Source organism: Anser cygnoides, chromosome 9, assembly GCF_040182565.1.
Source record: "Anser cygnoides isolate HZ-2024a breed goose chromosome 9, Taihu_goose_T2T_genome, whole genome shotgun sequence".
Lineage (NCBI taxonomy): Eukaryota > Metazoa > Chordata > Aves > Anseriformes > Anatidae > Anser > Anser cygnoides.
In genome coordinates this window covers 12012397-12036090 of record NC_089881.1, presented here as the reverse complement: position 1 = coordinate 12036090, position 23694 = coordinate 12012397, and the positions used below count along the sequence as shown (strand labels likewise).

At 64.9% G+C, this 23694-nt stretch overlaps 1 protein-coding gene across 4 annotated transcripts; it reads right to left on the bottom strand.

Moving 5' to 3' along the window:
• Nucleotides 1-55: 55 nt before the first annotated feature.
• SNED1 (sushi, nidogen and EGF like domains 1) lies at nucleotides 56-21812 on the bottom strand. Of its 4 annotated transcripts, none has more exons than XM_048077335.2 (33): nucleotides 21524-21812; nucleotides 17811-18098; nucleotides 16934-17074; nucleotides 15868-16030; nucleotides 14734-14859; nucleotides 14534-14647; nucleotides 12958-13071; nucleotides 12384-12497; nucleotides 12153-12269; nucleotides 11921-12046; nucleotides 11555-11659; nucleotides 10973-11086; nucleotides 10727-10843; nucleotides 10522-10638; nucleotides 10331-10447; nucleotides 10050-10163; nucleotides 9803-9976; nucleotides 9553-9666; nucleotides 8557-8670; nucleotides 7977-8090; nucleotides 7764-7877; nucleotides 6675-6971; nucleotides 5248-5431; nucleotides 5049-5161; nucleotides 4620-4898; nucleotides 4181-4325; nucleotides 3912-3994; nucleotides 3332-3418; nucleotides 3133-3249; nucleotides 2730-2820; nucleotides 2225-2308; nucleotides 1946-1983; nucleotides 56-1793 (listed from the first exon to the last, which is right to left on the bottom strand). In XM_048077335.2, the coding sequence occupies exons 1-32, from the start codon at nucleotides 21728-21730 to the stop codon at nucleotides 1947-1949; spliced, it is 4341 nt and encodes a 1446-aa protein (XP_047933292.2). In that variant the 5' UTR covers nucleotides 21731-21812; the 3' UTR covers nucleotides 56-1793; nucleotide 1946. The 4 variants fall into 4 exon arrangements, with proteins under 4 accessions (XP_047933292.2, XP_047933294.2, XP_047933296.2 ...); XM_048077337.2 differs by having other exon boundaries at nucleotides 2730-2817; XM_048077339.2 differs by having other exon boundaries at nucleotides 6675-6737.
• Between the last annotated feature and the right edge of the window lie 1882 nt (nucleotides 21813-23694).

The following is a 23694-nucleotide window of genomic DNA, read 5'->3' as shown; positions in this document are numbered from 1 at the left end:
AGAAAATATCCAGTTTCTATCAAGTGTTTTTATTAAAAACAAAACAAACAAAACAAAACCAAAATAACTAATTTATTTCAAAGACAAGGTTAAATCCTTTTGGCTGTGTTACATACTGTGCTGGATGGGGGGAGGCCGCACTGCGCATCACTGCAGGGAGGATCCGTGGGCTCCCCACCTTCACAGCCGGTGGCAGGGGAGCGAACGTTCTGACCATAGCCCCAGAGTGAAGAGAAGGCTCTGGCCCAACACCCCAGGGGATGGCACAGGCTGCTCTGGTGTTCTCACTTGCGGGTAAGGGGCAGCTTTTCCTCCCACGCCAGGGATGTCCGGGACTCCTGCGCTCACCCCGCCACATCCCAGGAGCACAGATTCAGGGAGCAGGATCAGGCAGCCTCAGCAAAAAAAAATTAGGGTGCTCTCTCTCTCTGCGAATCTGATTCTCTGGGGGCAGAAGAGCCATCCCCAGTGCTGGTGGGAAGCCTCACCCTGTCCACCTGCTCATGGCCTCACAGGGCATTGTCCAGCACTGGGCTGCTGCCACAGGCGGTGGCGGCTGCACTTACGCAGCGCGCAGGAGGGAGAGGACGCTGCCGGCAGCGCTGCAGCTCCTGGGCTGGTTCTGCGATGGGAACACCCTCAAGGCTACGCCTGGTCAAACAACAGAGGTGCCTGTGATGCTCACTGGGGGGCTGCCCCACTGGGACACCCCTCCACTGCTCGGGAAATAACACTCTATGCCATAACTACGATATATCTCTGGTATGTATTAATTTATAATATACACTGTGTATGTTAATACACAAATCTATGTTTAACTAGCGTTGTCATACAAACACAAAAAAAAACTAGGAACATTTCTAAGCTAAACTTTTCCTTGCCTGCTCTGCGGCAGCCAGTAGGGCGGCCACTGCAGGGCCGCTAACAGTGCCGTGGTGGCATCGGCACCGCAGGGCGATGCGGGGACCGCCGGCAGTGCAGGGGGACAGCCAAGCTGATGCTGTGCCCTGCGCCGCATAGCACCAGAAAGAGCGTGGTGGCACACCCTGGCTGACAATCTTTGCTCTACAGCTCGCTTTTTAGTAACTTCTAGGTGCTCTATGACTTTCTGAGCTGGGAATTTGGTTAAAACCGTGGCTCGTTTACAAAGCAAAACAAAAAAATGAAGGCAGGGGAAGCTGCCTTAATTCTCCCCTCTCCCCCAGCTACAGTACGGGGACGTGCCTCCACTGCCTGCTCTCGCCTCGCTGCTCAGGGCAGTGGCTCGCAATTTCTAACTCATAGGGAACGTACGTAGGGAAGACCTCCCCGCCCGGCTGCGGGCCAGGTTTCAGGCGATAGCTAAGGCCTTCTGGTCTGCATTGAACTGGTTTATTTGGGGGTTATATGTAACGTATAACCTTGGGTTACGAAAACAGGTTGGCGCAGATGCTGGTGGAAGGGAACTGGGCTCGCAGAGCCGGGAGCTCAGGGCTGTGGGGGGGCGAGTGGGGCCAGGCCCCCTGGGGGCAGGCAGCTGGCTGCTGCAGCACGCCACGCTCGGCTCCTTGGGGCAGAGGGGCACCTGCAGCAAGGCAAGGCAGGGCGAAGGCACTGCTGGTCCGGCAGAGAGAAGGGAGCGCCGCTCGGGTGCTGATCTGGCTGCGTGTCCCTAACGGGCTGGAGGAGAGGGAGTGGCTGACGCCAGGCAGGAAGGCTCCCCTGCTGCGTTCAACCCAGTGAGCAGATCTGATCTTCCTGGTGTTTCAAAAGCCCTTAGGTGTGGAAAGACGAAGCTCCTACTGCTTTGAACCCTGCGGAGGAGCAGGAGGAGAATGAGCTGGTGTGTGGAGCCCCCCCAAAAGCCCAGCAGCTGCCTCTTCCCGTCCCGGATGCCTGTCTTGGGCTGGGAGAAGGGGACCTGCCCCCTGGGGGGCTTCAGCCTGGGCCTGGAACAGACACTTACTCTATGGCTTCTTCAGTGTGTGACTGTCGCTTTGTTTTCTGAAAGAGAAGGAGCGAAAGCACCGTCAGTCCTGCAGCACCTTGGCCCTTGCTCCCTCGCGCCCGAACCCTGCAGCCTCGGGAGCAGCTACGGAAAGCATGCCTGGGCCTCGCGCGCTGTTCTGCGCCCCCTCCCTGCCTAGCCTGGTCCAAGCACCCTGGGGTAAGCCAGAGGTCCCAGGCAGCCGCAGGTTTCTGGCCCCCAGGCAGAGGGGAAGAAGCATGCTTCTGCTGGCTCTACCTGCTGCTTGGCTTCTTGGAACCGGTGCTCTCGCAGCTCTCCTTGTAGCAGACATCCTGGTGTACCTTGTAGACTCTCTTGTACCTGCACACACAGCAGAGAGGAGGGTTGTAGGGATTAACAGGGACAGAGCTGCGTTTGTAAGTGCTGGGGGGGGTCCTCCCCCATTTTCTAGGTACAAACATGGCTGAGCCTGCCCTGCCTGGGCAAGCAGCCGGGCTGCTGCACCCATGCTGCAGGCAGGCTGGGGGGGCACAGCGGAGGCCCCCGTCCCTCAACCCCTCTGGGGACAGAGGTGGCCCTGGGCTGGCAGGCAGGGGTGGCACCGTGTCACGCCCTGCCCTGATGCAGAGGTTGCCTCGCTGGCGCTGGGCACCCGGCAGCAGCTGGCCAGGGCGCAGGGCAGCCTCGTGCTCACTCTCCCTTCCCCGGAGCCGCACTGCGGGGCCGGCCCCAGCTCTCGGTGCGAGGGGAAGGGGGAGCACAACCCGCGGGCAGTACTCACAGGTAGTGGCAGGTGCCTCCTTCCCACACGGGGAATGACTTGGTTTCCGAGTACAGCCGCGTGCACGAGTGTGGCACCTTCTTGCAGGCTGCTTGGGGAACAGGAGAGGGGAGCTACCAGCGAGCCCATCTCCAGCCCTGCCTGCCTGCGCCCCGGGGGCTGAGGCCCCCCTGGCTCCCCTGCTGTGGCCCCGGAGGACCAGGCTCAGCATCGCTTGGAGCCAACCCGCCAGGAGCCGCAGAGCTGCGGCCCCACAGCGCAGCACAATCCCGGCTGCTGGAGGCTCAGCCAGAACCAGGGAGCTGGGTACAGATGGGGGGTGCTCGGTGACCTGTGCCCTGCGGGACCCTGCTGCTGGGACAGCCGCCAACCTCAGCGCGTGCAGCAGCGGCACGGCACTCACCCAGCTCGCAGTGCCTGCCCTTGAAGCCCGGGCTGCAGTCACAGTGGTAGGACTCGCTCTCGCTCACACAGGTGCCTCCGTTCTTGCAGGGGTTTGCAGAGCAGTTCTGCCCAGTGCCTGCAAAACGCGCGCTGCCGTCAGCCCCGCTCTCACGCCCGTCGGGCCGGATTCCCGCTGGCCGTGCCCGCCCCAGACTCACTCTTGCTCTGTGCCTCGTGCAGCTGCAGCGCCAGGCTGCCCCGGGCAGGCTCCTCGATGTTCTCCAGCTTCACGGGAGCCTCTGGTTCTGTGCAACGAGAGGGTCAACGTGACTTCCAGCCCGGGCCAGACCCCAAGGCAGCCCCTCCGCAGCGGCAGCAGGCAGAGGGGACCCAGCCTGGCATCAGGGGGCTGGCCGGGTTTGCAGCAGCAGTTCAGCCCTTCCCTGGTGGCACCCTGGGTATGGCAAACTGGAGGCTGGTCCTCAGCTAGTAGGGGGCCCAGGTGCCCTCCTCGCTGACCTCAGGAGCAAGGCAGGAGCCCAGCCCGTGCTGCATCCCGCATCTCCTCCCACTGCCAACAACCCAGCCCTGGGTTTCCCAACCCACTGTGGGCCACCCCTCTCCCTGGGCTGGGGAGATGTTAGTCCAGGCAGAGGCAACGGGGTCCTGCCCTCCCCTCTGGCTCCCTCAGCCCCGCAGCAGCCTGCCCCGTTGTCGCCCTGTCCCAGGGGAGTGGGGGAGGCATAGGAGGTAGCACTGGGTGACAGGAGGAGGCCAGAAAGGCAGCAGAGCACTTACGTGTCTTCACGGTGATGGATCTGCTCAGCAAAGTGCCGAACCTGGCGCTGATTCTCCCTCTGCCATCCACCAGCTCAGTGAACCTGGGGAAGGACAGCCGTGAGGGTGGGGGGCATGGTGGGGTCCCCAAGGGCTGGAGGCAGCGTGGGTGAGGCACTGGGCACGGCACAAACACCGCAGCAGTGCAGAGGAGCTGCGCCAGCTGACGGAGCAAGGGTTTGCCTGGCTGGGGCGGGCGAGGGGCTGTGCTCGGCCCTGCTGGTGCCTACCTGGGGGTTGGGGAGGGCTCCTCAGCCGTGTCGTGGTCTGCGAGCAAGCGGAGTTCGGGCAGGAAGGCTGGGGGCAGCCTGTTGCGCAGGACCCGGGGGTGTCCAGCCTGGCTCCAGCGCCTCTCCGGAGCCCCATCCCTCTGCACTGCAGGCCACAAAGGGTTAGGCTTAGAGGGAGGCAGGCAGCAAGTCAGCACAAAGACCAGAACGGCATGCTGGTGCCACTAGGGCTGTTTGGGGACAGGTGATGCCACCCGGGCAGCAAGCGCTGCTCCTTCCCCTACAAAGCACTGCTGAGTTGTAACTCTGCATCCAAAGGCTGCAGAGCAAGCCACCGCTGCCTCCCTCCTACAGGGAGGGCTGGTACCAGCGGGAGGCACCCGCTTTGGGAGCAAGCTCGGTGCAGCTTGGTGCCCCCCCCGCCCTGGCAGGCACTCACGGGTGGTGACGTAGAGGTGGATGGGCTCGCTGTGCACCTGCCCCTGCTCCGTGTTCTGCACAGCCGTCACGGAGAGGCGGTAGCGCTGCGCGGGCAGCAGGTCCCGCACGGTGTAGGACGCGAGCTTGCCGTTGGGCACGTAGCGGCTCTTGACGCTCTGCAGGGTGGTGACGTTGATGATGTACCCCTCCACGGCGCCAGCGGGCGGCTGCTCCCACGTCACGGACACGGAGGTGGGGGTGACGCGCGAGGCTGTGAGGTTTCGAGGGGGGAGAGGCCCTGGAGCAGGAGGGGGGTGGGAGAAAATAAGCGCCGAGTCTCTGAATGGCAGCAGCTTGCTTATGTGTCACCTCGAGCCTCTTGGGAGCTCGCCCCCAGCCCAGCAAAGCCCCCGCCAGCCCTCGGCCTGCACCGCGCGGCCCCACTCACTCGTCCACACGTGGAAGGGGGCCGTGGCCAGGCTCTCCGAGGGGTGATCTTCTGTCCCCAGGCCGCTCAGCGTGGTGACATGGACGATGTAGCGCTCTCCTGGCTGCAGGTCCCTGCAGAGGAGGAAGGCGGGCGGCAGGAGGTGAGCGCGGTGGCTCACGGGCGCCAGCCAGCCCCACCGCCCGCCTGCCACGCTCACAGGAAGGTGTACTTGGCCACGCTGCTGTTCAGCTCCACCGTGCGGTCTTCCAGGTCCCCAGGCTGGCGGATGGAGACACGCACCCTACTGACAGTGGAGTGCTTGAGCCGGTGGAGAGCCCATTGCACCGTGATGGTGCTGGCCGTCACGTTCGTGATCTCAAAGCCTTCCACCGGACGCGGTCCTGGCCGGAGCGAGCAGAGAAGCGGGGAGGGCCACAGTCAGCAGCTGGCCGTGGCAGCGGCTCCGTCCCTTCCTGCACCCCCTGACTCCCGTGCCCCGTGCTGCCCATCCACGTCGGCCTTCCTGGCGCCACCACGGGCTTGGCGCCAGCACCGTGACAGCCCAAGCAGCTCGGCGCCACTTCCCCTGCCACGCTCCTTGTCTCAGCACCGGGCAGCCAGGAGCACCCTGGCCTCAACCTCGCATCAGCCGCTCCTCACTGAGCCCGCATCCCCGGCAAGCACAGAGCCCCCCGAGCCTGGCGCCACCTGCCCAGCCGCTGCCCCAGCCACGCGCGCACCGGCGCGGACAAGACCCCAGGACAGGGCTGCGTGCCCCGGCACACCCCAAACTCTCGCAGAGGCTGCCGGAGCTGCCCGACTGCCCTCGGTGCCTGCTCCCACCTCCAGGCTGCCCAAGGCCCGGTGCTGCGGGGAAGCACCCGCACGGCTCAGCCCAGCTGGCACGGGAGGACCCCGGCCCCCGGGTGTCCCTTCTCACTAGAGAGCAGCTTTTCCAAGTCCGATCTCTTCCATCTTTGGTTTCCCCCAATTCCTACTCCAACCATCCGCGGGCCAGGGATTACGCATGTCACAGGGGACACGGCATTACCTGCCCGTTCCAGAAAGTGGGCTGGACAGGACACGGCGCGACTGCTGTCCGTACCCGATGGAGCTGTCACCATGCCCAGCACGCTGCCCTGCGCCCCTGGGGGCAAGCTGGGCCCCAGGGGACAACCTGGTGGCCATCTGCCCACCTGCAGAGCGGCCGAACCCAGACCCCAGCAGTGAGCCCGTGGAGCAGCCTGCTGAGCAGGACCCAGGGGCCATCCCCGCTGTCGCTGGCTGCTTCCCTACCAGCCCCGGGGCGTTCGATCGCTCCTTCAGACCCTGCTCTCAGTGGCCGCAGCGCAGAGAAAAGCCATTCTCCGTGCTGAGTGCCTCTGAACCCAGACTTCAGGGTCCGCACTGCCTTTTTCAGCCACACCACGGGTGGTGGAGGCTGGGATCGGACCGGAGCAGACCTCCGGGGCACGGGAAGCTGGAGGAGCCAGGAAACCTCCAGGTGCTCCGCCAGCTCCGTGGGGAAGGCACGTGGCTGCGGGCAGAGCGCCGGCGAGGAGAGGCCCCGCAGGCTGGAAACGCCGCCCTGGGCGTCAGGGGGGCCCATACTCACAACCGAATTCCCCTGAGGACACTACTCACTAGTGCGCGTGGTGAGCATGACAGGCCTGCTGATATCATTCTTGTTGTTCACGTTGCGTTTGACTGAAAAGACAGAAATATTGTAGGCTCTGCCGGAGGCTAGTGCCCGCAATTGGTGGGCAGAACGACTTCGGTCCACAAAATCTGTCCTGCGGTAAGAGCCGTCGAAGGATACGTACGTCACGGCGTAGCCGTCAATGAGTTGCCTGGCGGCTGCGTCCTCAGGCGGGTGCCAAGAAATCAACACACCAGTGTCCTCCACCCTTTCCACCTTTAATGAGGTTGGTGGCAGCAATTCTTCAGGGTGTGGGCAAAAGCAAAGGGGAGAGGTAATGCCATGAATCTTTAGAGAACAGACCCCAGCAACGAAATGCAGAGCGGCACTGATGGAGGACAGGGTCCCCTCTCTCTCTCTCTCTCTCTCTTCTCTCTCTCGTTGCAGCTCACAGAAACCCTACAGCTGCTGCTGGCCCGTCGTGCTAGGCACCGTGCGTGCGCCGGAGGAGCCGGGGCTGCTCGGCCACCCCGATGGGCTCAGGCAGAGCCAGGGCAAGCAGGCAGTTGGTGCGGCAGAGCTGGGGGCAGAGCATTTGCTGCCATATCCTGGACCACGCGGGGACGCAGTGAACAACCTTCCTCCAGCTTAGAGCCCCGCAGAGATCGCTTAGACCAGATTAGGGGCCTCGGGGATGCTTTTATTCAGGGCTGGAGGCTTTAATCAGATTTCTTTGCCTCCCCTCCCAAGGGCATCCAAGGCGGATGCGACCCCTGCTGCACCTGCACCACTGGAGCCCAGAGGAACTTGTCCCCAGCGTCCCCGCGTGCCTCGCCCGTGTGCCAACGCCGTCACCTCCAGCAGCCACCCGGCACCTGGCACGATTGAGCCCTGCTGGCATCTGCCCCCAGCATCCACGGGGCCGGGGCTCCCCCAGCGGAGGCGAGATCCGAGCCCCGCCAGGGCGAGGAGAGCTGCCGGTCCCTGATGGCGGAGCCCCTCGGTGGCGGGTGACACGGCCGCCACCGGGCAGGGCGGGCACGCTGCCGTCGAGCCCCTCGCCACATCCTGGCGCCGCTGCTCAGGGCCTTTACCTTTTTCGCAGCTCTTGCCTGTGTAGCTCACTTTGCAGGTGCAGCTGTGGGTGCCGTTGCTGGGCAGGCAGTAGCCTCGGCTCCCACACGGGCTGGAGAAGCACGGGTCGCTGGCTGCAGGGTGGGAGCAAGAACCAGTGGCGATAACGGCGTCGGACACCCCAGCGTCAGCGGCCACACAGGGCTGCAGCTGCGTCCTCCTGCCCCCCTCACCTGTCTCGCAATGGTAACCGAAGAAACCCTCCGGGCACACACACAGGTAGGAGCCTCGGTAGCCTTCGCACTCCCCTCCGTTTTGGCACGGGCCAGACTCGCAGGCGTCCACTTCTGGAGGCGAGAGCACGCAGGCAGTGAAGCACACGCCGCGGGCAGCACACCAGGACCCCAACATGCCCAGGGCCAGCAGAGACACCCACGGCCCCAGGAAAAGCCCACGTGAACGGCCACAGAAGCCAGGACTGCCTGTTGAATGCCACGGCAGCCCAGGCACCCTGCAGAGCAGATCCATAGCTGAGGGACACCTTGTTCTGCCCGAGCTGTGCACCGGGGCCACTACCTCCCCACCAGACAAGTTTCGGCTCTGCTGCTGGGGCACACAAACCACAGCAAGCACCAGGGCTGGCAGCGTCCTCTGCAGGGCAAGGAGCCCAAGCGCGCACCCTCGACGGTGGCTGAGACCAAGTGCCAGCCCCGTGGCAGCTCCCAGCCGTTTGCTTTGGTGCAGGTCCCGGCCACATCCCCGAGCCCAAGCGACAGCGGTGCCCGGCAGGGCCCTGCTCGGCAGACTCCCTACCTTCCTCACACTGGATCCCCACGAAGCCCTCGGGACAGAAGCAAACAAAAGAGCCTGGGAGGTCCCGGCAGGTCCCGCCGTTCTTGCAGGGCTCTGACTGGCATTCGTCAACTTCTGCAGAGAGGAGAGACCGGCTCAGAGCAGAGCCGGGGCTGGAGGCAGGAGAGGAAGTTTGGAAAGACAGCGCTTCTCGTCCCCACGTCACTCGCTGCCCTGAGCCCCCCAGCCAGAAACAGCCCCACGCGGGGCTGGAGAGCAGGGCAGAGGGGGGAGTGCAGATGGCTGGCGGCACGGGGCTGTGCTGAGATGTCCTGTAGGGTGTGCGTGGCATGTCCCCTCCTTTAATCCCCCCTGCAGCCACGGCGTCTGACCCAGCGAACCCCACCATCCCCGTCAGCTGCCTGCCCCCCCTTCCTCCAGCACCCGCCGAGAGCACCAAGCGGAGCCCGCGTGCCACCACGAAGGCGTGCGCACAGGAGAGCGAGCACAAGGAACTGCTGTGGGGTACGGCCCTGCGCAAGCGTTAAATCTCAAGCTGCTTTTATGTCATATCCCCTCTTGGCCAGTAACTTTGGAGCTGTGTGGGACACTTCTCACCCAGATCTTGAGATCCGGGGCTTCATTACACACGTTCAGACTGTGTGAAGAAGAGCATCACATCAGGAATGTTCTCCAACAAACTGCTGCGATGAGCAGGGGGACATGGAGGCGCATGGTAGCTGTTAGGGGATCCAGACCCAGCCTCCTGGGAATCACAGCCCCACCAGTGACAGAGACACCCACGCAGCACCTGTCTGCACGGGTGGGCACGCAGCACACGCGCCCTTCCCAGGTGAGCTGGGGGCTCCCCTGAGCCACATGCAGGCAGGAGATGGAAGCTGGTGTGCGTAAGTGCGGGCAGCCCCGCTCCCAACCGCACCATTCACGCCCTGCTCTGGCTGGTGGGCCACAGACTCTCTCCCCTCATCCCTGCGCGAACTCTGCGCGTTTTCTTACCCAACTCACAGTGGTGGCCCACGTATCCCGGCTCACACACGCACAGGAACTCAGCGATGCGGTCCTTGCACTGACCGCCATTCAGGCAAGGCTGGGACCGGCACTCGTCGATCTCTGCAAGCATTTGGGCAGGGGGGAGAGAAGGCGAGGGCGATGAGCACTGGGGTCCCACAGCAGCGTGCTCGGGGGAATAAGAGGTTGCTGGGGTCCCACAGCCATAACCACGGCTCAGCTTCTTCCCGTTGCCTACCGTCGCATTCGGGGGGGTCACTCCAGACGCCCTGCGAGTGGCAGACACGGGGGCTGTTGTGCTGGCTGAGGGCATAGCCCAGCTCGCAGCGGTATTCAGCCAGCGAGCCCACCGTGGTGGAGTTGAAGGAGGCCTGGGCGTGCTTCACCGCGCTGGGCACACCGCAGTCGATCTCTGCGGAGAGATGGGGCATGAGCAAGGGCAGCGTGGCGCCTGGGGCTCGGTGGCGGCGGCACGGGGCCCTCACCCGTCCGGCAGTGCTTCCCGGTGTAGCCCACGGGGCACGTGCACACAAAGTCCCCGCCGAGGTCCTCGCAGGTCGCACCGTTCTCACATGGGCTCAGAAAGCAGGGAGACGGCACTGGAAAGAGCAGAGGGCACCGGTATGGAGCTGGCAGGGCCCAAAGCTACTGCCTCTTCCCCTCAGCATGTCCCCACAGTGGTTTGGGGGTGACATCCAGCAGCGCAGCACGCTTGCTACCAAAGCTGCAACTCTGTCCCCCCTGACCTTGCAGCACCCACACGTACCGATCTCGCAGTGCCGTCCGGCGTAGCCCGGGGCGCAGTCACACTTGTACTTGCCGATGTAGTGGAAGCAGGTGCCCCCGTTCTGGCAGGGCCCCGAGGCGCAGGGGTCTGGCTTACCTGGGGGCAAGCAGGAGCTGAGCGGGGAGCAGGACACACACCACCCGCCTCCCTCCCTGGTGTCGGAGCCGTACCTATCTCACAGTGCCGGCCGGTGAAGCGGTAGGGGCAGGTGCAGTGGTACTCGCCATCGGACTCCTTGCAGGTGCCCCCGTTGCGGCACGGCGCCGTGCTGCAGAGCCGCGGCCGGGCTGCGGGAGAGGAGCAGGAGATGCCTAGCGGCTCTCGAGCGAGGCCCACACCCCAGAGGCTGCGCTCTCCTCCCCTCACAGCACGTACCTCTCTCGCAGTGCTTCCCCAGGAAGCCCGGGGGACACTCGCAGGTGTAGGAGTCGTCCTGAGCCTCGCAGGACCCCCCGTTCAGGCAGGGCTCGGAGTCGCAGGGGGAAGGTACCGCTGCAAGGCCAAACAAAGACCTCAGCTCTGCCCCCCTCCCCACTTGCCTCGCCTTCGGGGCAGGCCCCGTGCTCACCCGTCTCGCCTCCCTCCCAGCGCCAAGCCCGTGCCCCGACTGCAGACACTCACTGTGGTTGGTGCCGTAGTCGGTGTGGCACACGCACAGGTAGCTCCCACCATACTCCATGCAGTAGCCGCCGTCTGGGCACTGCGTGTTCACGTTGCACGGCGTGGCGGTCACCTCTGCCAACGCACAGCAAGACAACCTCCATCAGATGCACTGCAGCAGGACGGCCAGCCAGCGGCCAGCACCTCCCAGCCAAGAACGGGTCCCATGGCTTTATGGAGCGTGGTGAGAAGGGAGGGACTGCGGCCACCCGTGCCCCATGGCAAGGGTCATTCTGCCTGCAGAGTGAGCTTTGGAGCTCCAGCGTGCAGAGCTAGGGCTTCCTTCTACAGGCCAGGGCTCGGGAAAGGCAGGACTCAAGGCAGAGCAAGAGATGAAGAGAGCATCTCCTCACCACGAGGAGCCTAACCCCAGGCCCTGGCTTGTGTAGGTGGCTCGGATTAAGCGTGTCCCCGTGGCGCTAGGGTTCTGCACTAGGCCTAGGCACAGGCTAGGCCCTTCATCGGCACTTAACTGGCGTTAAGTGTCCAGGAGAGGGAGCAAACACAGCAAGCTCCAACAGCACGCGTGAAGCCTTCACCTACCGAATTCACAGAGGAGACCGAAATACCCCGGCAGGCACTGGCAGATGGTGACGTTCCCCTCCAGGCAGCTGCCTCCGTTACGACACTCGCAGCCCTCAGAGAGCTCTGTAAGAGATGGAGAGGGAGCTTCCCTTGTATTGTGGGGCCAGGGCAGCCAAGTGGCCGTGCTGGAGCCAGCTGGGGGAGCTCAGGACCCACAGCTGCAAGCCCCCAGGCATGGCTCCCCCTCAGAGATCAGGACCACAGCTCAGTCCGAGAGCCCTGAACGGGCTCTGCCAGGGCTGCTTCCCCCTGGGAATGGGCAATTGCTCCTGTAGGGCTTCCCCAGAGGGTCAGCATCCTGCCGGAGAGACCCCAGGTACTCACTGTCACGGCAGTCCTGCCCGCCGTAGCCCTCCTGGCAGTCGCAGGCATAGCCCTGCTCCAGCTCCAGGCAACTGCCCCCGTTCTGGCAGGGGCTGGAGAGGCAGGCGCCGGGTACCCGGGGGCCACCTGCGGGGAGAAGGACGCTGACCGGAGACCTCCCCGGAGGGGACACGGCCGGTGGCCTTTCCGCACAGCCCGGCGTCGCCGCGACGCGCCACGCGCTGCCGCTCACCGTACTGGCAGTTGTTGCCGTAATAGCCCGGGGAGCACGTGCAGATGTAGCGCCCCGGGCGGATGTAGTTGCACGTCTGACGGTTCCTGCAGCTCCGGTCCTCGCAGGAGGAGGGGTCTGGAGGAGGAGGAAGAGGAGGAGGATGCGGTGAGCCGGGCCTCCAGAGAGGGGCAGTGGGGACAAAGCCTCGGCCCTGTCGTGGGCTGCCCCGGGCGCGGGGGCACCAAGCACCTGTCTCGCAGCGCTGTCCCACGAAGGGCTCCAGGCACACGCACGTGTAGTTATCAACCAGGTCGACACAGTGCCCTCCGTTCAGGCAAGGGCTGGACTCGCACTCGTTCACCTCTGCAGGGCAGGACAGGGAGGGGTTGGTTGGACGCACACAGCACCGCAGGCTTGCTGCGGTCCCGGCCCTTGTCACCCCACACACGCGGGCAAGAGCGCATCTCCCCGCCTGCTGCTGCAGTCCTGCTGCTCTGCAGGGGCAACAGACGGCAGGTTGGGCAGCAGATATTCCCAGGCACCTTTCCTCTCACTGAGGAACCCAGGGGTCTGTAAACTCCATTGCTTCTCTCCCCTGCAAACCTTCACCGGCCAGCAGGGCCAGGCGAGGATGGTGCTCAGCAGGGGGAAGGCTGTGCTGGAAAACCAGCGCCACACGCAGCAAGGCCAAGCTCCAGCCCCCCAGAGCCACCACGGGGGATGAGGAATAAGGCTGGGTGGGGAAGTCGGGGTGGGCATGCGGCTTGCCGAAGCGGGAGACGTCTCCGTCCCCGCCACGCGGACGCCTGCCGCCAGTGCCCACCTGTCTCGCAGTCTCCTCCCGCGTACCCCGGCTGGCACACGCATGCCGCCGTCCCGTTTGCCTCTTGGCACGTCCCGCCGTTCTGGCACACCTTGGTCTCGCATGGCAACTCCTCTGTGGTGGGACAGCAAAGAGAAGAGCGGGGTGAAGCCACGCACAGGACCAGCACACCGTGTTCCCTGCTACTGCCGGCAGGCAGGGCCAGGCAGAGCGCAGAGCCAGCACCACAAACCGGGCAAGGACGGCTCGGCCAGCCCGGCCCCTCCCTCCGGCTTTGCTTTCTGGGTGCAGGATCCCTCCCCCAGAAGGAAACTCCGCGCTCTCCCTCCCCACCAGCACAGGGACTCACGGGGAGCCTGACACTGGCAGCGTCCCCAGCGCGGGGCGAGCCAGCCCGGCCAGCAGAGGCTGTCCCGCTGCTCCGCTCCCTCTGCTCGCGTGGAAACCTGGCAGCAGCGCCGAGCCCCTTGGACATCAGCCCTCGCTGCCGTCCCCACGCCCAGAGGAGAGGTGTTGTGAGCAGATGCCTCCCCCCCCCAGCGGATGTTGCTGCCTGCATTAGCAGTGACTCATCCGGAGGCGAGCTGGGCCGGCGAGGCTGGGAACGCTCCCAGTGGCTTCCAACGGCTCAGGACCTGGCCACCACCTGCGAAAGCCCCGCACGGAGCAGGGCCCCCCCCCGAGGCTCCTGCCCAGGCACTAACTGCCAGCGTTTTCCAGCAAGGGCGAGGCGGCGGGCGCGTTCCCCGCAGCCGTGCCGGGACAGGCGCTCCTGGGAGCGGGCTGCCAGCGGAGGAAGCGCTCGCCGCCAGAGCAAAGTTTCCTTTGCTTTCAGCAAGTCGTGATCCAAGACTGCAGCGCTCGGCGCCCAGCACAGCTCCTGCTGGAAACCTCCTGTCCCCGCGGCACCCTGCGAGCCTCCGTACAAACCCCGGCACCTCGGAGCCGCTGTGCCCCCCGTGGGGGTCAGCAGTGCAAGCGGACCCTTCCCCAGCACCGCTCGAGGTCTAACAGCTGCTTGCCACTAAATGTGGCAGGAGAAGAACTGGCTGTCATCGGCTCTTCTGTGCCCTCAGAAAACCACTGACAGATGTTCCCCAGCCTGCCCAGACAAACCCATGGGCATGGCAGGGGGGACATAGGGTGCCCGAGAGCCCCCATGCCCCTCTCTGGCTGCCCCATCTCCTCCCACAGGCCCGCCGTCTCTCAGTCCCTTCCTGGGGACACGAGTGGCTCTCTGAGACCTGGTGCATGGCTCAGGCCCAGGAGCTCTGCCCAAAAACAGGGTGGGAGGATGTGGCACAGCCATTTCATCACCTCTCCGCTGGCTCTGCCGAGCCTGGCAGCACAGCCTCCAAGGCTTCCCTGTCCCTGCTTACAAGGGGGATGCCTCCAGGCACACGTGTCTCGTCCTCCTCACGCAGGGCAGCTAAACAGGGCAGCCTGCAGCTGCCTGCAGGCCCCGTCTCCGCAGACAGGAGCCAACGCAGCACCCAGGAGCAGATGCAGGATGCCCAGCGGAAACCACGGGTGCTGATGGCTCCACAGTGCCTTCTGGAGGAGGCGCGACACTCACCCATCTCGCAGCTGGCACCTCTGAAGCCCGGCAGGCACCGGCAGCTGAAGCTGTTGACGCCGTTGACGCAGGTGGCTCCGTTCTGGCACGGGTGGGAGAGACACTCGTCCACGTCTGAAAGAGCGAGGGGAAGGCAGGGGCTCAGCGAGGAGCGGGACAGGCAGGGCTGGAGCCTGCGGAGGCGCGGGGAGGCCGCTCACCGACGTGGCACCTCTTCCCCGTGAAGCCTGCGAGACAGGAGCAGGTGTAGGAGGGGTTCCCCGTGATGCAGTCCTCGATGCACTTCCCCCCGTTCAGGCAGGGCCGCAGCGTCAGGCACACGGAGGCTGCGGAGACAAGCGCGCCCTCCGCTCACAGCCCGCCCCGGCAGGGCTGACGCGCTGCCGTCCGGCGCCGCGGCCGCCGGGGTCTGTCCTGGCGTCCGTCCAGCCCCACCAGCACCGCCGTCCGTGCGTGCGTGCGTCAGGCTGGGTACGGTCACCCGGCTCTCTGGGGCGCTCGGGGAGCCCGCGTTTGGGGGCTGCGTGCCCGCGGCCGGGCAGGGCTCGCTCCTCCCGGGCTCCCCGCCGGGTGGGGTGACAGTTTTATTCCTGCTGCAGGAGCGGGGAGGCAGGGCCAGCCCCGCCGGGCAGGGGACAAACGCCAGGCGTTATCCAGCCAGCCCCTGCCTATGGCCTGGGGCAGAGGGGCAGGAGAACCTGTATAAAGCAAACCCACAGGTGATATACAACACGCGTAGATTAGCGGGTAAGAAAGCACAGCCAGGGTGGGGCGGGGACAAGGAACAGGAGGTCGGTGGCTCCACGGAGGGCGAGCTGGGGTGGCCAGGCACAGCCCCCGCTCACTGCTGGCTGCCCTGGGCAGCAGCTGCCCCACGGGACGGACGAGCCTCCCCAGCCCCATGGTGGGTACGGGACCCATAGAGCCCCTCGTGCGTGCCCTCACCTCCTTCCCGGCACCCTGCACGGCTCCCCGCGCCTCGCAGCCTGCCTCGGTCTCAAGAGCTTTCCTCCCCATCCGCTTTTGCAGCCCGTGGCAGGCAGCCCCAGCACGAGTGGCTGGGCCCTGAACCAGCCCGGCGGTCCCCGGGCACAGATCCTCGGGAGCCAGGCTTCCCGAAGCGGTGCCGGCGGCTCCAAGGGATGGCATCCCCATCGCTGCCCCCACCCTGAGCCCTCCCAGAGCCCTTCGAGCTGTCTGATCCACCCACGGGTTGCTGCTCTCTCCCCTTGGGGAGGGAGGTGAGGGTGGGGGTCGAGGCAGGGAAAGACAGGGCTGGAGAACAGTTTGGGGTCGGGTTGGGAGTTAAATAAACCTAACTGCTGTCCTCTTACTTGTATTGCTGCAGCCCCCCACTTGCACCTGGGCATCATCGATTCTGAACACCCAGCGCCCGGGGATACCCACATTTGTCGTCATCTCCACGTCAGCGATGTCATCGGTGCGGGATCCAGGGATGTTGAAGTAGCGCTTTCCGTCACCGGCGTTAAAACCTGCCTGGGAGGACAAGGGCAGAGAGCAAAGAGACATCAGCACGGCAAAGCGACGCTGCGGGGGCAGAGGCAAGGGGCACGGCAGCACGAAGGGACGCTCCGCAGGACCGCGCGTCACTGCCACCACCCAGGTTCCCTGGATTCCTCCGGCATCCCCTCCGTGACGTATTATTCCCCAGGACAACCACAGCCCTTCCTCGCCCTCGGGAACCCACGCGCAAGGGGGGGCCCGGGCTCACAGCACCCTCTGGCAAGCCCAGCCCAGAGGTGTGGGGCGAGAGGGACGTTTCTTCCCTCGAAACTCTGCTTCTCCTCAGCGGGAGCTGCTGGAGGGCTGCCCACTGGCCAAGGTGTGCAGTCGCTGCCCTGTTTACGTCCATAAGACCCGCGCTCCTGAATTCAGGGATTCAAAACGTGTCCCCTTCCTCTACACCTGCGATTTCCTGCAGGCGGGCAGGCGGGGAGCCAAGGACAGATCAACTGGTGGTAAATTCACACATCCGAATGGGGACCGGGTTGCGTTTTTTTTCCCCTCTTAAACACAACAACACACACAAGGATGAAATAAAAATACAAGTGAAAGCTGTGCTGGCCGCGGCAGCTGCCGAGCTGCTCTTAAAGTCTGAGGTTAGGAAGGAAAAGGAACTAAGAGGCAGCAGCCAAGGTAAAGAACCGTGGTTTCATTATAACAAAGTCCCCTATATGGTCTCAGCTCCGAGAACGAGAGCACACACGGATATTTAAGAACCTCAGAAAAGCAGGGGAAGGGAAGGAGGGAGGGAGCCACCACCAAAAATCCCTGGACTGCTTTGTGCTGCCAGGAACAGCTCTAGGGAAAGCAAAGGGCAGCCGTGAGCGCGGCGGGCTCGGGCGCTACCTGGGGACGACGGCCGCGTCCGCTGCTTACCTGCGCTGCGATGCCGCCAAGCCCAGCAAAGTCCCCCCCACTGCTGGCGTGCATACCCGTGGTCCAGGTGATGGACTCATAGTTGAAGATGGTGAAGGACAGCTTGCCATCCGTGATGAGGACAATCTGGAAAGTGTTTACCTGCGGGAGGGAGGGGAGAAGGCTGTGAGAGGGTGGAGGGCAGGCAGGGAGCACAGTTGAGGAGCGAGCGGGCCAGAAAAAGGACAGAAAATGAAGCTGTCAGGCAGGAAGGCTGCGGCAGCACGCAGCAGAGGGATGCTTCCTTCAGCACCAGCCCTCCTCTCCTGGGAAGGGCAGCGGTGAGCCCTCAGCAGGGCTCTCCGTGTCGAGCCAGGACTAAGAAACACCAACGCCTAAGCAGGAGAAAACCCTTTCAGAAAAGAACTCCCGTTCCCAGTGGCAGTACAGGGAAAGGCAGCAAGTACCTTTGAATGGGAAACCAAACTTATTAAGGTACATAAATTTGCCTTCAGATCCCTGGAGCTTAGAAGAAAGCCCTGGGATGGCAGCCGGGCCACGACAGCTGACAGCAGGACAGGATTGCAGCTGCATCCCAGAGAGATACCCGACGGTGAAGAGGAACAAGACTTCAGAGCCAAGTTTCCAACCAGCTTTTGTAAGCGTGGGGCTCTGGGCACAAACCCGGGCTTCTCAGCAAGGCTGTAGAAGACGACAAAGCTCCAGTTCCTTCAGGAACCCGTCTTAAAAAACCCACCCCTAAGCTAATTGCTCCCTCACTCGTCAGGGCTGGCCGCCTCAGGAGTGCTGGCAAAGGCCCAGCCCCGGCACCGCGGTGCTGTGCCGGGTGTTGTGGCACAAGCTCTGCCCACCACCCGCCAGGGCCCCCACCGCTCACCGGTGAAAACGAACTTCCCCCGAAGAAGGTGACCCGGTACCAGGTAGCGATGAACACCCACTGCGCGGAGAAGTCGGGGAACTCGGGGAAATACTGCGCGATGTCCCTGGTCGCCCGCTCCAGAATGGCCTGGTCTCGGCTCTCCCGGTAATACACATCGCCCGCCCGCCGGTTGTCCACATCTGCCCAGAAAGCTGCCACCACGCGCCGGTCCTTGGAGATTGGGAAGGCGACCGGCGTGAACTGGGAGACCTCCTTCAGGAAGGAGATGATCCCGTTGTTGTTAACCTGTGGAGATGCGGGACAATGGGCAAGGGCGGCCCCGGCCCCGAGGAGCACCGAGGCCTCCGCGGGCACTTCCCCGGGTGCCCTCCGCAGCCCTGGCCATCCCGAATCCTTACTTTAGAGGCGCTTTTTCCTTCACCTGTTTCCCCCCCAACCTCCTTCCACAAATATTTGAGCGCTTCCCCTTCCTGCCCTTTGAAGCACGGACGTGCCCCAGGCCGGGGAAAGCAGCCTCACCCCCCGGCCTCCGCCGCAGAGGGCCAGGAGCCCGAACAAACCCAGCCCTGTTCTCCCGCCAGGAACAGCTGGGAGAGCGCCCGCCCGCGCCGGGGGCACCCCAACCAGCGGTGTGGGCTGGAAAACGAGCGGCAGGGCTGGCGAACATCATGGGACCGAGTGCCACCATCCCACCGAGCCCCCCCGTCCCCAGGCAGCAGGGGATGCCAGCACCCGAAGGCTCGCTGGCTCCCAGCGCTAATTAACTCCTGTAATTAGCGGCCAAGGAGGTGCGCCCCCCCCCCCCCCCCCCCCCCCCGGCACACAGCAAAGGCTATCGCACAGCCCAGAAACGAGGGGAAACCACGGCCGTGGAAATCTACAGCCCAAATATTCCAGAGGGAACAGGGCCCAGCGCTGCTCGCAGCCGGGAGGGGAGCGGGCCTGCAGGTGTGACACTTGCAGGGGGGCCGCTCGCCTTTTGGGCACTTTCGGCCCTGGGGAGCCTGGGCAGGGGCCCCCGGTGCTGGCCGGGTGCCGGGGCCGTTTGTAAGGGTCCCAGGAGACGCGGCCGCCCACAAAACAAGCGCTGGGTACGGGACAGCCCACACCGCCCTGGGCAGCTGCCACCATGACTAAGGGGAACGCGATTCCCCGTTCACAAACCCTGCGTAACCTTGCGGTGTCCGCGGAGGAACATTCTTCCCGTTATTAAAGCAAGATGGGAGAGAGCCGGCGCCAAGAAGGAGTATGTGTGTGTGTGTGTGTGTGTGTGTGTGTGTTTTTTGTTTTGTTTGGTTTATGGAGGAGGAGGGGGCGGGCTCAGAGGGACCCCCCAGGGCTGGGCTGTCCGGGCCCTGTGCTTCGGCCGCTGCTCACAGCCTGCGCTCGAGGCAGGGACACGTGTGACAGGCAGGGGGCACGGCCCCGCGGCCCGAGCCCCGGGGTCAGCGCATCTCCCGCACCCGCTGCGGGGCTGGTGCCTTCATTTGGGAGAAGTCACCGTGCCAAGGACATGCGGTGTCCAACCAGCACGTGCGCTCAGCCAAGACAACGGGTCGTAACGTCCCGGCTTGTTCTGTAACGGGCTGAGCTCACCTCCGAGACGGTGCCAGGACGGTGCCCAGCGCTCTCCGTTAGCCACACAGGTCGGGCAGGACAGGGAGCAGCTCTTGGTCTGCCCCACGAGCCTGCTCTGAATTGCTGGTCAGCTTGGACCGAATCCAAACAAGACCATCGAGACACCAGCTATGCCAAAAGCTGGGCCGACAGCGACCGCAATGCTTTCCAGACAGCAAAAAACCCACACCTGCCCCTTTTCCCCGCTTCCCTGCCCCAAGAGGAGAAAGCTGGGTCTCACCAGCTCTGCTGCCCACACAACAACTTGCAAGCCAGCTGCTCCAAACTGGGCTTTGTCCTCCTGTCCCCAGAGGGGGCCTAGGCAGGGATCCCTTCAGGATGACGAAGGCCCTGCCGCACCCGCAGGCGGACACGGACCTGCCCCAAGGCTGGGCACTCGAGGAGGAAGAGGGGAACAGGTCGCAGCAAGCCCCATGTGCCTGGCATGTCGGGCAACACCCACCCAAGCCCAGCATCCTGCAGGAACCTCCCTCTCGCTGCCACACCGCTGACGGTGCGCCTGGTCCCTTGCTCTCAGGGCAAGGAGTTCCCAAATTTTGGCTCCCCTGGAGACCCCCAGGCCATCCTTCACCACTTCAAGGGCCCTCCTGAACACTGCTGGTGGCAGCTTTTGGAGTGAGCTCCAGCAGCCAAGAGCGCATCCCCACCACATAAGGTCAGCTCTCGGTGGAGCTGCAGGGACTGCTCCTTCCCAGGTCTTGGCTTCAGGGCTCAGCCCCAGCGGGAGCTGCCGGAGCCGAGGTGTGACCATCGCCGGAATATCCCCACCTTCATCTCCCTGGGGGACCGCTTTAAACGCCGAGCTTTCGGTGTCAGCAGAAATGAAGGCTTGCTGGAGCCCAGCCAGCACGGCGGGAGGGATGAGGACAAATCTCTGCTGCCGGGCTGTGCATCCGCAGGGCTCCCGCTGGAAGCTGCCGAGCGATGCTCCGGTCCAGAGAGAGCCCGTCCCGGTGCACGAGCAGGCTGGGGAACGCCAACGTCCCGTGGCAAGCCTGCAGCAGGCGAAGCGCAGAACTTCGTCTTTCAACACCGAGTCCCACCCTTCCTCCTCACGCCTCCCCAGCGCCGGCCGGGGCGCGGGACGGCACGCCTCTGTCCTGGCAGCACCTGGGCACGTACGTGCGTCCCTGCGGGGCAGCCGACGGCCCCGGCAAGGCCCCCGAGAGCCGGCCGGTGCACGGGGAGCTGCTGCCTCGTGCCCGGCTGCAGGGACGCTGGCACGTCAGCATGCCCGGCTGGAAAGAGCATGGAAAGCAGACGGCTCCGTTTTAAAATCCTCGGAGGAAATGCAATTTTTAGAAAACTCGGGAGATGCCAGTGCGTCCTCCCAGCTCGATTAATGACTCTCACATGGAGATCGGCAGGCACGTCCCGCAGCTGCGGCTCAGCTCGCAGCCCAGGAGCCTCGCAACATCTGCTCCGGCGCTGGCGTTGCCACGGCCGCACAGTGCCTGGGCGTTCAAACACGGCTGCGGCTCTCGGTGGCCGCAAGACGCTCCGGGATGCCGCCCCGGGGTTGCCCGCAGAGGACTGAGAGCATCTCGGGGGGGTTGTGAGCACCGCGGCGGGGTTGTGCCTGCGCCCCACGGCACAGAGCCGCCTGTCCAAAGCCAACGGCTCCGGTGCAAGCCGGGCTCCCGGCCCTCGCCTTTCAGCAGAGCCTGGAGGACGGCTCTGGCTATTCCCCGTCCCACCCCGCGGGTGCCCTGTGCTGGCCAAGGGCCGGGGCGATTCCCAGGAGGCCGGCGGGAGCCCCGCGAGGCTGGGGTCCCCCCGCACGCCCCGGGGCTTGCTCCCGGCACCCCGGCACCACTCCGGTGCTCCGGATTGAAGCGGGGCCATCCCGTTTGACCCCACAACCCCACGCCCCGCCACGACGTGCCGGGAGCGAGCCGAGCGTTAATAAAGAAAAAAAGGGGAAAAAAGGGGAAAAAGAGGAAAAAAAAAGGGGAAAAGGGGGGAAAAAAGGCGGGGGGGGGGGAAAGGAGGAAAGGGAAGAGGCTCGGAGGGGAAGAAGGGGGAGGCTGCCAGCCCCCGCCTGCCCGCTCCCCCCGCGGCCCGGCACTCACGTAGAGCCCGGTGTGCCCCGCTCCGAAGAAGGGGAAGCGCACGGAGAGCGGCCGCAGCTCGGAGCCGCCGTCGTCCTGCTTGAGCGTGGCGGCGTCGCCCTGCGCCGGCCCGAACGGGTAGAAGTCGGCCAGCGGCACCACGCCGCCCGCCCGCAGCCACTCGCCCAGCGCCAGCAGCACGACGCAGCAGCCCCGCAGCACCCGCATGGCCGCGGCCGTCGCCCCCCGGGGGCCGTCCCGCAGCGCTCACGCCGGCACCGGGCGCCGCGACATGGCGGCGGCGGCGGGGGGGGGGGGGGGGGGGGGCGGAGCGGGGCGGGGGCGCCGCGCGGGGCTCGGGGCTCGGAGCGCCGCTGCCCGCAGCTCCCCGCGCTGCCCGCACGGCGGCTCCGCGCCCGCCCCCGCCGGCGGCATTTGCATAGCCCGGGGCGTCCCGGCCAATGGGAGCTCGGGCTGAAGGCGGGGGGCGGGGTTATGCAAACGAAGGGGGCGTGGCCGTGGGGGGTCCCCACGCGCGAGGGGGGGGGGGCGCCGGGTGCGGGGCCCGAGGCGGGGGGGGGGGGGGGCGGGGAGGAGCAGGGAAGAAATGCTGTTATTTGCTTTTTTCCCCCCCCCCCTTTTTTTTTTTTTTTTTTTTCAGGTGCTAAAAATATTATCAGGAAATTCTTCTCCGGAATGCGATGTTTTAAGTTACGCTTTCGGCTCAAGGGCCTCTTTGTCTCCCCTGGAAAAAAAAAGAATAAAATAAATGCTAACAATCATAATATAATAATAATAATAATAAACCCGACGCATTTATCACCGGCAACCCGTTTTAGCACAAAGACCCCACTTCTCCCGGCAAAGGGAGCGAGCCCACGGTGCCCCCGCGTCCCTTGTCGCACCCCGAGGTGCCCCCAGCCCCGCGGGCCGGGGGACGCGAGGGGCAGCGTCCCCTGGGCAGCCCTGGAAGCGGGGGGGTGCCCGAGCCAGCCCCCGGCCCCGGGGGGGCTGCGCGTTATTGCCCAGCCCCGCGATATAAATCCCCTGCGAGGCACGCCGCGGCGCTGAGCGCAGGCCAAGGAACAAATTATGTAAGGGCTGAAGCGAGCGGCGAGCAGCAGCAGGGCTCCGCCGCCGCCGGGGGCTGTTACGTGGATGCCCCCGCGGAAAGTTTGCCTCACGGGGACCCGGCTGGCCGCTAGCGTGGGGGGGGGGGGTCCCAAAATGGTCGCCCACGTTGGACGCTGCCTTAGCTGGAGCACAGCGCGGTGTCTGGGGAGGTGCAGGGCGGGCTGGGGCCCCGGGCACGGCGGAGAGAGGCTGGCGGCTGGACGGAGCAGGAGCCGGGCCGTGTCCTCCCACGGGACGCGGAGAACGCCCTGGGGAGCAGCACTGCCTGCACTGGGGCCTGGCCAGGCCTGGGACCCGCGGAGCTGCCGCTGCCGCCTGGCCTCACCGGGCAGGACACGGGGCCTCAGCGGCTGTCTCAGGGCTGTTTCCCTGCCTGGAGCGCTGGGCCGTGACCGCCCAGGCTCTCACAGGTCTCCTGCTGCGGCTGCAGGGGGAGGCTGAGCGGGGGTCACCGCCGCCGCCCCCAGCGCCGAGCCTCACTGAGCCCCACCTGCGGCCCTCCCGCAGCCCTCGTGAGGAACAGGGCCCCGGAGGCCCTTTAGGAAGCGTTTTTAGGGACCCCCCTGCCCTCCGTGTCTGCACGTGCGCCCCACCACACGCACGCCGGCGAGGGTCCGACCGGCCACACGCCTCGGGGGGCAACCCCCCAGCTGCGGGGGGAGGCCAGGAGGGGCCCCCCTTATCTGCCGCCTCAGAGTCCCACGTGGGGAGCCACACCATGCGAGCCGTGGAGACACCGCGGCACCTTGGCCATCACGACACCCCGAGACCAAACATCCAGCCAGCCCCACGAAGCCCAGCTGCAGGCAGGCGCTGAGCCCGCGGTGCTCAGCCTGGCCCGGCCACTTTGTCCCGAGCTGCGGCGAGATGAACCTCGCAGAAAGGCAAGGCAGCCCTGTCCCTTTAAAAATCTCCTGGAAGAAAATGTTAAAAGGAAAAGAGAAAAAAAAGCGAAATCCAAAATAAATAAACGGCCACATCCGGATTTCCCCCCTGAGACACTAATAAAGGGTTTATGAGTTTGATATGAATTACCCTCCCTGGCCATTTACAGCTGA